The following is a 17,104-nucleotide window of genomic DNA, read 5'->3' as shown; positions in this document are numbered from 1 at the left end:
TACATAAAGCATGGTTTTTCAAACTATGCTCATGGAGCCCATAGGCTCCCACATAGTTATGTAGGGCTCCGCTAGGAAATTTTAGAATGTTAATATTTTCTCCTAAAACTATAAAATTGAATCAGAATACACTGTACAAAAATATATATATATCTTTATTATAACACGTTTATCACGTATTAAGCATTTTAATACTTATTCTGCTTAACGCCAGATGATTTTATTTAGGTTAGGGAAAGTTCTCGCGGTGAAAGTGTTATTACAATCTCAATTAACTTCGACAGTGGCACCACTGGTTGATAGTAGATATGACATCATCTCTAGACTGCATGCGTCACTAGAGATGCAAGATAGCCTAGTAATTTTCGTATGAAACATCGGTTAATCCTGGGTAGTGGTGCCAAGTGTTTTTTTAAAAGCCATATCTGGATTAGTAGCTAAATTTCGAACGAAATGAAACATGACGTCATAGCTGAAACTTGTCCAAATTTGAAACATTGTGATGCAGTTAGATGCAGTATGAATTGTTTAAATTTCAAAGTACATTTATACGAAATATAATCAAATTTATGACAATTGCAATTGATAATTGTTAAACTCGTTGTAGTTAATTAAATTAGACAAACGTGGTACCAGTTATCTCTATGACGACATGTTTCATTTCGTTCGAGATTTAGATGCACGTCAGATCTGGATTAATATTTTGTTATTTGGCTTAAAATTTTCTGTTAAAAATATAAAAAATTGTAAAAATAAATCCTCAAATCTTTATTTCTGACTTCGTTGTGGCAACACTGATCTTAGGTCAGCATGTCATTGTATGATGATAAAACACAGTGTCTGAACGAGTTTTCATTAAGAAGCTATATTGTGTCCGTGAAAATATTTTGAAGTATCAAAGGTATAAGAATATGTTTTTAGACAAATTAATAAAGAGTTGTCAACCTTATAATGGGTAAGTGGCTGAATATTAGTAGTAAATCTGATAAGAGTAAAAATCTTCCTAGGCCTAATGTGAATTAATCGGCGTTGTCGTCGTGTACAAGTACCTCAACACAGGATGATGCAAGCAGTACTGAAACAAGAAATAAAATATGATGAAAGTTTTATTAAATATGGTGTAACATGGACAGGTAATGAAGATAGACCTAGTGGGTTGTGTTTTGAATGTGGAACAGTGTTTTATTAAATATGGTGCAACATGGACAGGTAATGAAGATAGACCTAGTGGGTTGTGTGTTGAATGTGGAACAGTGTTTTATTAAATATGGTGTAACATGGACAGGTAATGAAGATAGACCTAGTGTGTTGTGTGTTGAATGTGGAACAGTGTTTTATTAAATACGGTGTAACATGGACAGGTAATGAAGATAGACTTAGTGGGTTGTGTGTTGAATGTGGAACAGTGTTTTATTAAATATGGTGTAACATGGACAGGTAAGGAAGATAGACCTAGTGGGTTGTGTTTTGAATGTGGAACAGTGTTTTATTAAATATGGTGCAACATGGACAGGTAATGAAGATAGACCTAGTGGGTTGTGTGTTGAATGTGGAACAGTGTTTTATTAAATATGGTGTAACATGGACAGGTAATAAAGATAGACCTAGTGGGTTGTGTGTTGAATGTGGAACAGTATTGAGTAACAGTAGTAACAGTAAAGTTAAAACAGCATCTAGAAACCAAATACCCCAATTAAAAAATAAAACTTCCAAGTATTTCAAAAGAAAGTGTTTGTAATTAAATACAAGGAAAGCTGCATTTCGTTCGTTTATCCATCAGGACAACAAATGTGCTCTTATTGCTTCATATCGTGTTAGTTATCGTATTGCAAAAGTAGGTGAAGCTCATACAATTGCAGAACATTTGATAAAACCGTGCGTAAAAGATTTGGTAGAGTGCACGATTGATGAGAAATTTCTTTGAAACATTAATTATGTGTCCCTTTCATAAAACTTGGTTTTTCGAAGAATCAAGAATGTGTCAGCAAATTGCTTAACGGAGTTAATAAGGAGAGTAAAAGCGAATCCAACTTTTTTGCTTCAGATGATGAATCAACAGATGTTACAGGTTATGCGATGCTGTTTGTGTTTGTTCGCTATATTGACGAAGATACTTTTGAAGAAGACATGCTAATTTGTAAATCTTTGCCTACTCAAACATCAGACGAATAAATATTTAAACTGATCGATTTCTTGATGGAAGCACATGAGATTCAAGGACAGCTTTGCTCAAGTAGTTGCACTGATGGTGTTGCAACTATAATTGGAAAATCTTCAGGTGCAGTGGCACGTATAAAAAAGAAAAATCCGAACATCGAGAGTATCCACTGCTGTCTTCATCGTCATGCATTTGCAATGAAACGAATGCCAGAAGACTTAAAAGAGGTATTAGGTGATGTCACAAAAATAGTTAATTTTATAAAATCAAGATCACTCAATGTGAGGATCTTCAGTTTACTCTGTGAGGATATGGGAAGTTTGCATAAACATTTGTTGCTTCATACTGAAATCCGATGGCTTTCTCGGGGAAAAGTGCTTGCTCGGTTTTACAAACTGTGTGAGGAAATAGGTTTCTTTTTATGTGAATGCTATTTTGAACTTGCATACAAATTAAGGGACAAATGCTGGATACAGAAAGTGGCTTACCTTTCGGACGTATTTGCCTACCTAAATGAATCGAATGCTACAATGCAGGGTACCAGGGTAACGTACTTCAAAGTTCAGAGTAAAATGGAAGCGCTACAACGTAAGTTAAAACTTTGGGGTGAATATATACTTACGGAAAAACTTGAGTGCTTGGAAAACCTCAGTGGTTTTTTATTTATGAATGAAATTTCCTTAAGTGAAGATACAAAAGTTTCAGTCTTGCAGCACATATCTGGTTTGTGTACAACTATTGGGGAGTACTTCCCTCCTCACTCAGAACAATTACTGTGGATTCAAAATCCCTTTGTTGACTCTGCAAATACCAACGATTTACCTTTGAAAGAGAAAGAACAGCTTATAGAAATTTCAACTGATGACACCCTAAGAACAAAATTTCAGCAGGAAGAAATGTTTGATTCAAATGACCATAGAATACACTGAAATAAGTAACAGAGCTTTGAAAATTTTGATGCGTTTCCCAACAACATATCTTTGTGAGCAAACATTTTCACTGTATACAGCTACCGAGACCAAATTTAGAAACGGGTTAAATATTAAAGATGAGTTGCGCTTACAGGTAACAACGATAGCTCCAAATATTGAACTACTTTGTGAACAAGTGCAAGCCCATCCGAGCCACTAATAAATAAATAAGTACACTGTACTTTTACTGATATAAATTTTGCAAGCAGAAAATTATGAACAAGTAAGTAGAAGTAAATATTTTTCTTTAAATACTGATATTTTAAATAAATTTATATTCTAAAAGTTTGAAGTAAACTTTATCTGGTGCTAGTGACCGATTGTTTCTATTTTTAGTGTATTTTTTATTAAGGCTCCGGAATGTTTTTTTTTTCTTTCTAATGTGAAGCTCCACAGGTCTAAAATGTTTGGGGACCCAGGACATAAAGATAATTATTAAAATACATTTCCCCCTGGATGTAAAGCGGATATAAGAATGATATATATGACATCCACATATCATTTTCTTACACATTTACCTTATTTACTAACACATGTTGAAATTCGCACTTTACCTTTGTTGTTTACCGATATAGTTGTCTTGTTCTAATTACAGGATTATTGGAATATTTTGCAGCAAACATAAAGTAAACGTTACTATTCCTGATGAAATTGTTGGTTACCTTGTTGTCCTTAATATAGCAGTTACAGACTGGAGGGAAGGCAGCTAATCATCACCACCCACCGCCTGTCACGGGCTACTCTTTTATGAACGAATAGTGGGATTTTAACGCTTGCAAGGCTGAAAAAGCGATCATGTTTTGTGGAACGTTGAATCGAACCTGTGACCCTCAGATTACCCCTATTATAATCTTGTAGTAATTGTTTATTTACATATTACTACTTTTACTCCAATACAGAATTTCCGTCGAAGCACTTAACTGTCATTCATCAAACTGAAGAATTCTGTTCATGAAGTAAGTTAACCACTGATTTCGTTTTAGTAAATTAACCCTTCTACTCCATCTTCATTTTAAAAGTAAAGGTCATTAGGTTAATAAAAAACTGCATGTCATTGTGGGTTGATCATAAAAATGCACAATCACCATAAAACCAAAATAAATTATCTCTCTTTCACTTTTTCTCTCTTACACAGCCAATCAAATAAGAAAACTTTACTTGTCAAAATATCACTTTGTATTTCCACAAAAATATATTATTTATCGTACATTAAAAATTAGTGTTGCTCGTTATATAAGTATGTTATCATTAATTTATAGCTGAATTTTGTAACATTGTTCTTGTTGTTAGCAGGTTCTTTAAAACTATCTGATGCCTAAGGATACCCAATTAGTTTATTTCTTCCTTAATATTTCTAGAACCTTGAAAACGTTTATAAACTACATTTTAACTGCATTATCTTAACAAATACACTTGGTTGTACAACTTCACTGCTAAAATCAAAACATGGCGACAATTCACTCTACCGGCTAAAAATAACTCTATTACCACTTAACATCAAAGTTATAATATACCCTCGAATTTACCAGAAATATTTTACGTGAAATTTGTTTAGAACTTTCTATGCCTATCTTGTTAAACATTTCAATCTTAACACTGCCATTATGACTCACAACAAACTCTAGCAAAGACACAATTAGAGAATTTAAAATGTAACATACAAAATTATACTGCAAATTTGGTCCATAGACGCATTCTTCTGGATCGCTGGCCGAGAATAAGTGTAATGCCTAAAACTTTCAAGTAATATCTTATATATATTTTACAGCAGAATACCCTAGAAAATTTTGAAATTGCACAATGAAGTTTTAAATTTTTTTATTATTATTAAATTAGATAACTTTTGACATTTAAGGTACACAGAATTAAAACATTGTTGCTAGACAGGTTTTGTAGGAATGAATTAGTGTACCAGTCTTCAGATATTATCAATATATAGGTATAGCATTCGACTAATCACGAGATAGTTTATTGGTGTTCTAATTAGAGAAGGCCTTAATCTTACATGTGGCCTAGTTGATATAAAGTACACGTGTTTGATCCCCTACAGGAAGTTAAAGTGAACAAACTGTTCAGTTTAAGTTTTCAACTGATGTTTTAATTGTTTTTTTTTATTATTATTTCGTCATTAACTAATAACCAAGCTATAAGATTTTATTTTTTTAGCAAATTCGTGAGTCCTAGTAAAGCCTTGGGCCTATTTAAAGGTTAATAACATTTTACATCATTTTCCTCTAACTTCAGATACTTTATATAATTTAACATCCACTAAGCATCATTGATGATTTTTACTGTAGTATATTCGATTTAATTTTATAAGACCTACCTTTTCCAAATAAATGTTGCCTGTAATGTATAATAAAAAAGTCATAACTAGATATTAAGATGCTAACAAATATATTTATCTGAACGTAAAAAATGACAATAGAAGTAGCAGGAAAAATAAATAAAAATTACCAATTATACTTTCGTTTATGTGTCAATCTACCCTCGTCAACAGTAATTATATAAAAGTACAAAGCTTGTAACTCAAGATAAATGTTAAATCTTATTTACTATTTAAAGTTTTATTTATAAAATGAAGGCTTAAATCTTTGAGTTAGGCCTACGTAGTTTATTGCATTAATGCAGGCACCTCTACGAAACAGCATCGAACATACACTTATCTCACATGATATCACTAATGTGTATAATATGCTAATATTCAAGTCAAACGATATTTTATCTGACATCACAATTACAAATATCATATAATCTCACCTAGTAGACCACTGCTTTTCAACTGGGTGAATGTTTCACCCACGGGTCAGTGAGATCAGCATCAGGGTTAATGAATATTGTAAATTATAAAACTATTCCAAGATTATTATTTACTTATTCTAACTGCAGTTTCATAAACCCATTTATTTTGTATTTATTTTATGTTGTGTGGGCTCTAGTTGTAGTTTGTTAAATACATTTATTTTGTATTTATGTTTTGTTGGTTTTAGTTGTAGTTTGTTAAATACATTTATTTTTATTTATTTTATGTTGTGTTGGTTCTAGTTGTAGTTTGATGTATATTTAAAATCATAATAAATAACTTTACATTTTAATCTAGTACTGTAGTGAAACATTTAGAGTGGTGAATGATTTTGGAAAAGATTGAGAAACAAAGTAATAGTCCATGGCCGTAACTAGGTGAAAATTAACCTTAAGTCCAATCGCTCGCAATCATTAAATATCATGATCGCATTTTTTGTTTAACTTTGGGTATGATGATAAGTTAACTAAAATAGGCAACCTAGTTAACTAGTGAATAATTAATTAGTGTAAAATTACTACCATAAGTGCAGCTACGAGTTTGGACCACAATTCTAATTTCATTCCTTTTAATTCGCACGCTGAATCAGTTTTTTGGGCGCACGTTTTCACACCTTAGGTGTTTTCATTAGATACCATGACTTTTATCAATACACACCAACAAAACACAGCAAACACGAAAGTGACACTCGATAGCAACCAACATTAGCTTTAGGATCGCAACCCTATTATTCCGAATAGACCTATACTTTACAGAACCAATCAGATTCTTTAAAATATATGGTGGTAGTCCTTCTTCTCTAAAACAGCGTTAATAACTTCCTTTATACTAACGCCATGTAAATTATATTAACAGTGTCTTGTCATAACTCCAATACAATCGGTACAGCCGTATCATGCATTATTATTTATGTTAATTTATTAAACTAATATAATGTAACGCTAAATTCTCTTTAATTATAAACACTTCACAAAATTTAGTAAATCTGCGTTTAAAATATGACAATAAATATCTAATAACAATTGTATACACGTATGATTATTTTGAAAACTTGATCTGGAAACTATTAATCTGGTTTGCTTGGTCTAACCAATACTTATGTATCTGCATGTCATTCCACCCTATAATGTTGCTGCTCTAAACCAGTAGTCTTTAATTTTGTTGACAATAAGATAAAAGTCGTTCATTTTTACTTTTAGTTGAAGTTGCAATAAATGTTATACCAATATCTCACGTCACTTTTTGACATAAACATGCGCAAAACGATTTTGTTACAATTGAGCGGATTTTGTAAAATAACTTTGCAGGTATGGCTTATATGTACACTAAATGAAACTCCTGATTGTAGACGCTGACGATCTATCAGTTTAACACATTTCAAACGAATCCATTAAAATATATTTTTCTATCAAATAACGTTTCCGTACATTTTGTGCGAAGAAAAAAAAAGACACGAAAAAACTGAATCAAAGTTACATATATATAAGATGTTTCCTAATGGATTGTCTTGAAGTTTGGTATGTGAAGTGTGATTCATTATAGCACATTAACTGAAAATATGTGATAGTCTGGGTTATCATAGTCCGATCTACAGAAGGTACAAAATGAGTAAACTATCCCTTCTGTTAATAACATACACTGTATCCTTCAGGTTGTTATTCTTAATTTTGTTTAATACAAACTGGAGTTTATTATGAGACATTTCTATAAACGTTAATAAAATCACCACCTATATTTCCAAAATTTAACTCTATTAGTTCAATATTTCACTATTACTACTCGGCCAGGAGCTAACAATATCAGTTTCTCTAATCCAGATTAATATGAACTGGAACTCTCACTCGTAAATCGAATATTGATACACGTGTTTAGGAAGTTCGTATTATATTGAAATAACAACAGTATAAATTGAAAATGTCCCTTACACATAACCCGACTATTCACTCTACTGACTGTACAGTGAAAGACCTTAACGGCATTGACAGAAGGATATTTACAGTTAAAATAAATATGTTGGTTTTTTTAAAGTATGTGGACATTACGTCAAGGTTCAACATATTAAAATGTCATTAAAGTCTCTATACTAAATACCAACTTTTGTATTTGTTGAATTTAGGTCTAATTTTCTTAATCAAAACGGATTCTTAAATTTTTCTTTCCAGAAAATGTATGACATTTAGTTAATCTTGACATCCGATGCTATCTGCTTGTGGTTGACAATGTTCTTTTCCATAATGTCCTGAAATAGCATTGTGAGGTTTTGAATGCATGTTCTGAAGATATAGCTCGTGATTTTGTTTATGTTTACAGAAATGTCCTGCAAGTTATTTTTATCGCAAGATAAATCTAATAAAGACACACCATATTATATCAAATAACACCCGAGAATAATTTTGTATGATGCTATCAAATTTACAAATAGTGAGAGAATTTCATTGTTCGAATTAGTTTTACATTGAAAATATCTGTAGTTTAACAGTTGAAAAACAATTTGTTAGAATTCAATAAAATAATTTATTTTTTATCATAAGAATAATTGAAGCCAAAAATGAATACCGGAATGATATACACTAACTAAATTATACAATTCCTCTTAATTTTAACAATAGTGAGTAATATATGTCCAAAAATGTCACCGTCAAATAACGACAGTACTTATCGTAATAATAGCAGTTGTACAATATTTATAGTCCAACAAGGCCCGAGGCAATGCACAAATAGAAATATGTGGTAAGTTATCCAGAAAATCATAAGGATGACTGAAAAAAAAGGTTTACTGATTTCGACCGAATCTCAAGTACCAAAATTAATTGCGTTACATTTAATATTTCGTTATTATGTAGCATTAGGCATACCGGTATTTCCTTATTAAAGACTGGAAATGTTAACCCTAAAAATCATTAAGTTAGGTATAGTAGCATTTTGTTATAGAAAGTGGTGTACCGGTATTTTATTATAATAAAGGCTGAGGTTGTTGAACTTAATAGTATTTCATGACCATGTAGTAATAAGTTTATATTTACTGTAAGAATGATAGAGAAATAGTTAAATTTAATCACGTTCTATTTTTCTCTTTATCCATTTCTAAGATTATGTTTCTGTTCTTACGTTATTAACACACAGGGTTAGATTTCCAGAAATCTGTAAATAAACAGAGGTTTACTTACAACCTTAATGAAGCTAAAGGCTTTATGCTATTTCTCCGTGATGACAAGAAAACCCACTTGTAGAGAAAGATATATATGTAAAAACGGCTGGTATGGATAAAACAAGCTGTATCTAGAGGAGCGAAAAACGTCTTCGGTCATCGTCAGGTTCACAGATTTCTGTCATAACTTTGGGAACCGAGGAAGTTACCAGTCGCTGTCGTCGTTAAACAGTGAGATCGTATGTCTCTGTCCCAGCAGGAAGGTATTTGTGCTAACATATGCACAAACTCACGTTCTTTATTGGAAAGGACTTCGAGTAGATTGTGTGAAACTTTGTTAGATAAAATTCATATTTATTTATTAATGAGTGTAAACCACTGCTGGGATAATATGAAAAACAAAAACAAGAAATTCAAGAACAAAATAATTAAAGAGTATAATATAATTAAATTACCCTGGTAAAACTATTTACCTGGTTTGAACAAAACCCACCTTTTCAGGGTAGGTTATGTTCCCCCATTTGTCTTTTATTTAGGTTAACTCTGCTAAGAACGAATATAAATTTATTTACGTACAAAATGCACTAATATGATAACATATTTTATTCATCCAGCGGTAGCACAGAAGTAAGCTTCATAATTTAATAGGTCAAAATCTTGGATCCAGTTCTCTGCGAAGGAGTTTAAATGGTCACTTTCTACCCTTGAAGTAAGAAAACATTTCACTAACATCTAACAATGTTTGTTCAGAGCCACATAGATTACCTACATAGTCAAAAACTGACAAAAGGGACATGAGCTAATGAAAATAATATTAGCTAATGTGAGGTACATGTACCAGTGTGAAGGATGTTAACTAATGTAAGGTACGTGTACCAGTGTATAGGATATTAACTAATGTAAGGTACATGTACCAGTGTATAGGATATTAACTAATGTAAGGTACGTGTACTAGTGTAAAGGATGTTAACTAATGTAAGGTACGTGTACTAGTGTAAAGGATATTAACTAATGTAAGGTATATGTACCAGTGTAATTGTGTGTTTGTTTTTGAATTTCGCTCAAAGCTACTAGCTATCCCTAATTTAGCAGTTGGAAGAGTAGAGGGAAGGCGGCTAGTCATCACCACCCACCGCCAACACTTCGACAACTTTTTTATCAACGAATAGTGAAAGGGCTGAAAAGGCGAGCATGTTTGGTGCGACGGGGATTCAAACCCGCGACCGTCAGATTACGAGTCGCACACCTTAACCCACCTAGCCTGTACTAGTGTAAATAATATTAACTAATGTAAGGTATGTGTACCAGTGTATAGGGTATTAACTAATGTAAGGTACGTGTACCAGTGTAAAGGATATTAACTAATGTAAGGTACATGTACCAGTGTAAAATATATTGACAAATGTAAAGCACGTGTACCAGCCTAAAGAATATTAACTAATGTAAGGTACGTGTACCAGCCTAAAGGATATTAACTAATGTAAGGTACGTGTACCAGTGTATAGGATATTAACTAATGTAAGGTACGTGTACTAGTGTATAGGATATTAACTAATGTAAGGTACGTTTACCAGTGTATAGGATATTAACTAATGTAAGGTACGTGTACTAGTCTAAAGGATATTAACTAATGCAATGGGTTATTGAGTAACATAACCCAGTCAGTCCTTTCACTGACAAAGTTATTAATATTATTAATTGGCTTGTTTGTTTTGAATTTCGCGCAAAGCTACTCGAGGGCTATCTGTACTAGCCGTCCCTAATTTAGCAGTGTAAGACTAGAGGGAAGGCAGCTAGTCATCACCACCCACAGCTAACTCTTGGGCTACTCTTTTACCAACGAATATTGGGATTGACCGTCACATTATAACGTCCCCACGGCTGAAAGTGCGAGCATGTTTGGCGCGACGGGGATGCGAATTCTCGACCCTCAGATTACGAGTCGCACGCCTTAACACGCTTGGCCATGCCGGGCCCCAATATTATTAATGTCTAAATATGTTTACAAATATTGTCTGTATCAAGTCTTTAGACGGTTCACCTATGTACTGGTCTTTAAATTGTATGACAATGCACATCTAAGGATGGACTGTACCAGTCAGTAGTACTCTGGTTCTAGTAATGTTTTGTCAATAACAATATGATTGTTTCTTATTTAGTACTGTTCCTCTGGGAGTATTTCTACTAGCGTCCCTAAATTAATAGATAGATCAGAACAAAGGTAGTCAGTAAACACTAATTAACAACAAACAATGGAATATTATAACGCCCTCATGGACAGGATTTGATTCCACATTTAAGCGCCCCTGTCACGCAAAGCTATAGAACCAGTTAAAATGTGAACATTGTAAGCATATTAAATACACCGGTACAAAGAATTATATATACTTAGAATTTTAATATACACGAGTTTATTAAGTTGATATATGAGAAACATGCGAAACTAAAGATACGAAACATACACACACGATCTATTTCATTTACATTTTTCATAGTAAATACTAGAAAAACTAAAGATATGTCAGAATGATTCCATCTGTTAATATGTGATTTATATAAAGGTATTCCTTAGTAGTCTCCCAGGTAGAGGCGTCGCTAAGTTCTGCACCACTAGCATGTGCCTGGAATCCTTAGTTGGTGTCTTAAAGAATCATAACAGAAGACTATCCATGATTAATTTCCTGCTACCCTCCCCAAACTTAACATGATTGTGGGCCGGAGCCCCGGACTTTGGCATATTAACTATACCTCAAAGGAAAAATCAGAGTTTTAGACTTGCGGATGGAAACATGTGTGATAGTATCTCAGGTGTCTCTTGTCTCCACAACGATAATAACAAAGTAAAGAATACGTGTATATGTCTTACGGATTCAATGAGTTACGTGTTCTTTGATGGTAACCCCACTTATTGAGCAGTTTAGTAAAAAGCAATATGTTACTAATATCATTAGTAAACATTTTATTAGAACTAACGAAAAGTAAGATTACAGGTGTGTGTCTCAGTTCTAAAGTCCAGTTTTTATTTGAACCATGATCTAACTATGTTGATGATTAATAGAACAAATAAAAGTGTATCAATATATCGTATGAATTTAACATTCAGTCAAAAATCATGGAAGAAATAATTTATAAACCCAATATGATTTTCCTAACAGTCTGACACTACGTAGGAACGTGAACTGTCATAATTATCCTTTTAAGCAAAATTCTGTGAAGTTTATTTAAAACACAAACTTAATGATCGTGTCACAGGCCAGTAGTAACACTACAAATATCGGAAGGTCCCGAGTGAGGAGCTACCTGTTGACAAAAACATGAACATTCCGAGAACAATGAAAAACAAACAAAAAAACAAAACAGTAATGACAAAAAATAAGATAAACATAACAAATACACCGAGCATTTCTTTTTAATACAGTTGAGTGTAGAAAAAGAACTAAAATTAACAATCACTGTTGTAATTAACAGGCATGGTGGATTAAATCAATACAATTGGTAGTTTTAATCGACCAATAAAACACATAGTAACAAATTAATAACTATGTTAAAATGAAAAAAAAGGGTACGTTATAGTTTAGGAGTACAAAAAGTGGTTATCTTGAGAATGTATAAGGCTAGCTGTACTGTGCCCACTAAACCCTGTTTTTAACGTTGTAATGTTTTTAAAACAACACCCCCAACTCGTACGCTCTCTAGAAGTTGACTATTTTTCTTCAGGAGAATAAAGAGGTATTTTAAATGACTGTGATGAAATATATAGGCACGGATGTCACGTAAACCAGATGTTCAGCATGAGTTAACTTTGAGAACTAGCCAATCATTACCTAGAGTTGTTTGTGTCAGGTTTAGTTTTGTGTAGAGTTCGTAATGGTTATAATAATTGTAAAATAATTTATATATAGATAAAATCAAAATGAACAATAGAAATAAAATTAAAATTAAATAACGGCAAAATACGATGAGAAATAGAGAAAACAATAATGTAGCTTAATATATAGGAAATCAAACAATATATACAAAGTAGAGTAAACTTAATTTTGAATTTAGTTACGGAAACCTTTTGAGAGACTTGTAAAGGTCAACAACCCCAGGATAAGACTGTTACCACTTGTTGTTACAGTTGTTAACAGTGCTATCCAATAAGCTTTAATTATCCTGTTTTTGTTATAGGTAATATTTGTCTCTATACTCATAAGTTTAATGTCCTCAAGAGAATGTCCAGGCGTGTTACAGCGTTATGATTCTTAACGTTTTAAGTCCTCAGTTCTATTAAACACACGAACATGACGCACTACTTAATTATATATTTAAAAACGGCTGGTATGGGTAAAGAAAACACTAATACAGGGGTTTACTCGTCATCACGAGACATGACGTAGTAGTTAATTATATATTTAAAAACGGCTGGTATGGGTAGAGAAAACACTAATACAGGAGTTTACTCGTCATCACGGATCATGACGTAGTAGTTAATTATATATTTAAAAACGGCTGGTATGGGTAGAGAAAACCCTAGTACAGGAGTTTACTCGTCATCACGAGACATGACGTAGTAGTTAATTATATATTTAAAAACGGCTGGTATGGGTAGAGAAAACACTAATACAGGAGTTTACTCGTCATCACGGATCATGACGTAGTAGTTAATTATATATTTAAAAACGGCTGGTATGGGTAGAGAAAACACTAATAGAGGTGTTTACTCGTCATCACGGATCATGACGTAGTAGTTAATTATATATTTAAAAACGGCTGGTATGGGTAGAGAAAACACTAATACAGGAGTTTACTCGTCATAACGGATCATGACGTAGTAGTTAATTATATATTTAAAAACGGCTGGTATGGGTAGAGAAAACCCTAGTACAGGAGTTTACTCGTCATCACGAGACATGACGTAGTAGTTAATTATATATTTAAAAACGGCTGGTATGGGTAGAGAAAACACTAATACAGGAGTTTACTCGTCATCACGGATCATGACGTAGTAGTTAATTATATATTTAAAACGGCTGGTATGGGTAGAGAAAACCCTAATACAGGAGTTTACTCGTCATCACGAGACATGACGTAGTAGTTAATTATATATTTAAAAACGGCTGGTATGGGTAGAGAAAACACTAATACAGGAGTTTACTCGTCATAACGGATCATGACGTAGTAGTTAATTATATATTTAAAAACGGCTGGTATGGGTAGAGAAAACACTAATACAGGAGTTTACTCGTCGTCACGGATCATGACGTAGTAGTTAATTATATATTTAAAAACGGCTGGTATGGGTAGAGAAAACACTAATACAGGAGTTTACTCGTCGTCACGGATCATGACGTAGTAGTTAATTATATATTTAAAAACGGCTGGTATGGGTAGAGAAAACACTAATACAGGAGTTTACTCGTCATAACGGATCATGACGTAGTAGTTAATTATATATTTAAAACGGCTGGTATGGGTAGAGAAAACACTAATACAGGGTTTACTCGTCATAACGGATCATGACGTAGTAGTTAATTATATATTTAAAAACGGCTGGTATGGGTAGAGAAAACACTAATACAGGAGTTTACTCGTCGTCACGGATCATGACGTAGTAGTTAATTATATATTTAAAAACGGCTGGTATGGGTAGAGAAAACACTAATACAAGGGTTTACTCGTCATCACGGAACATGACGTAGTAGTTAATTATATATTTAAAAACGGCTGGTATGGGTAGAGAAAACACTAATACAGGAGTTTACTCGTCGTCACGGATCATGACGTAGTAGTTAATTATATATTTAAAAACGGCTGGTATGGGTAGAGAAAACACTAATACAGGAGTTTACTCGTCATAACGGATCATGACGTAGTAGTTAATTATATATTTAAAAACGGCTGGTATGGGTAGAGAAAACACTAATACAGGGGTTTACTCGTCATAACGGATCATGACGTAGTAGTTAATTATATATTTAAAACGGCTGGTATGGGTAGAGAAAACACTAATACAGGGTTTACTCGTCATCACGGAACATGACGTAGTAGTTAATTATATATTTAAAAACGGCTGGTATGGGTAGAGAAAACACTAATGCAGGGGTTTACTCGTCATAACGGATCATGACGTAGTAGTTAATTATATATTTAAAACGGCTGGTATGGGTAGAGAAAACACTAATACAGGGTTTACTCGTCATCACGGAACATGACGTAGTAGTTAATTATATATTTAAAAACGGCTGGTATGGGTAGAGAAAACACTAATACAGGGGTTTACTCGTCATAACGGATCATGACGTAGTAGTTAATTATATATTTAAAAACGGCTGGTATGGGTAGAGAAAACACTAATACAAGGGTTTACTCGTCATCACGGAACATGACGTAGTAGTTAATTATATATTTAAAAACGGCTGGTATGGGTAGAGAAAACACTAATACAGGGGTTTACTCGTCATAACGGATCATGACGTAGTAGTTAATTATATATTTAAAAACGGCTGGTATGGGTAGAGAAAACACTAATACAAGGGTTTACTCGTCATCACGGATCATGACGTAGTAGTTAATTATATATTTAAAACGGCTGGTATGGGTAGAGAAAACACTAATACAGGGTTTACTCGTCATAACGGATCATGACGTAGTAGTTAATTATATATTTAAAACGGCTGGTATGGGTAGAGAAAACACTAATACAAGGGTTTACTCGTCATCACGGAACATGTCGTAGTAGTTAATTATATATTTAAAAACGGCTGGTATGGGTAAGAGAAAACACTAATACAAGGGTTTACTCGTCATCACGAAACATGACGTAGTAGTTAATTATATATTTAAAAACGGCTGGTATGGGTAGAGAAAACACTAATACAAGGGTTTACTCGTCATCACGAAACATGACGTAGTAGTTAATTATATATTTAAAAACGGCTGGTATGGGTAGAGAAAACACTAATACAGGGGTTTACTCGTCATAACGGATCATGACGTAATCAGTGATGACGAGAAACCCACTTGTTGAGAAATTTATATGCAAAAACGGCTCGTTTGGGCTGAGAAAACACTTTACATGACGTAGTAGTTAATTATATATTTAAAAACGGCTGGTATGGGTAGAGAAAACCCTAGTACAGGAGTTTACTCGTCATCACGGATCATGACATAGTAGTTAATTATATATTTAAAAACGGCTGGTATGGGTAGAGAAAACACTAATACAAGGGTTTACTCGTCATCACGGAACATGACGTAGTAGTTAATTATATATTTAAAAACGGCTGGTATGGGTAGAGAAAACACTAATAGAGGTGTTTACTCGTCATCACGGATCATGACGTAGTAGTTAATTATATATTTAAAAACGGCTGGTATGGGTAGAGAAAACCCTAGTACAGGAGTTTACTCGTCATCACGGATCATGACGTAGTAGTTAATTATATATTTAAAAACGGCTGGTATGGGTAGAGAAAACACTAATACAGGAGTTTGCTCGTCATCACGAGACATGACGTAGTAGTTAATTATATATTTAAAAACGGCTGGTATGGGTAGAGAAAACACTAATACAGGAGTTTACTCGTCATCACGGATCATGACGTAGTAGTTAATTATATATTTAAAAACGGCTGGTATGGGTAGAGAAAACACTAATACAGGAGTTTGCTCGTCATCACGAGACATGACGTAGTAGTTAATTATATATTTAAAAACGGCTGGTATGGGTAGAGAAAACACTAATACAGGAGTTTACTCGTCATAACGGATCATGACGTAGTAGTTAATTATATATTTAAAAACGGCTGGTATGGGTAGAGAAAACACTAATACAGGAGTTTACTCGTCATCACGGATCATGACGTAGTAGTTAATTATATATTTAAAAACGGCTTGTATGGGTAAAGAAAACACTAATACAGGAGTTTACTCGTCATAACGGATCATGTCGTAGTAGTTAATTATATATTTAAAAACGGCTGGTATGGGTAGAGAAAACACTAATACAGGAGTTTACTCGTCATAACGGATCATGACGTAGT

The 17,104-nt window shown here is 33.3% G+C and overlaps 1 protein-coding gene across 2 annotated transcripts; it reads left to right on the top strand.

Annotated features, from left to right (window-relative positions):
- The first annotated feature begins 996 nt into the window (after positions 1-996).
- LOC143227020 (zinc finger BED domain-containing protein 5-like) lies at positions 997-3,955 on the top strand. 2 transcript variants are annotated; one of them, XR_013014830.1, is made up of 2 exons: positions 997-1,133; positions 3,725-3,955. XR_013014830.1 is itself a non-coding variant. In XM_076458565.1 (2 exons), the coding sequence occupies exon 1, from the start codon at positions 2,197-2,199 to the stop codon at positions 3,085-3,087; it is 891 nt and encodes a 296-aa protein (XP_076314680.1). In that variant the 5' UTR covers positions 1,625-2,196; the 3' UTR covers positions 3,088-3,352; positions 3,725-3,955. The 2 variants fall into 2 exon arrangements, 1 of the variants encoding a protein (XP_076314680.1); XM_076458565.1 differs by lacking the exon at positions 997-1,133 and adding an exon at positions 1,625-3,352.
- The last annotated feature ends 13,149 nt before the right edge of the window (positions 3,956-17,104 follow it).

Source organism: Tachypleus tridentatus, chromosome 9, assembly GCF_004210375.1.
Source record: "Tachypleus tridentatus isolate NWPU-2018 chromosome 9, ASM421037v1, whole genome shotgun sequence".
Lineage (NCBI taxonomy): Eukaryota > Metazoa > Arthropoda > Merostomata > Xiphosura > Limulidae > Tachypleus > Tachypleus tridentatus.
Note: the sequence above shows the minus strand (reverse complement) of the source record. Positions and strands in the feature narration are given on the sequence as shown.

Bases quoted from the DNA above. Each gene is read 5' to 3' on its own strand.
- LOC143227020 (XM_076458565.1), top strand. From the start codon at position 2,197: ATGGAAGCACATGAGATTCAAGGACAGCTTTGCTCAAGTAGTTGCACT.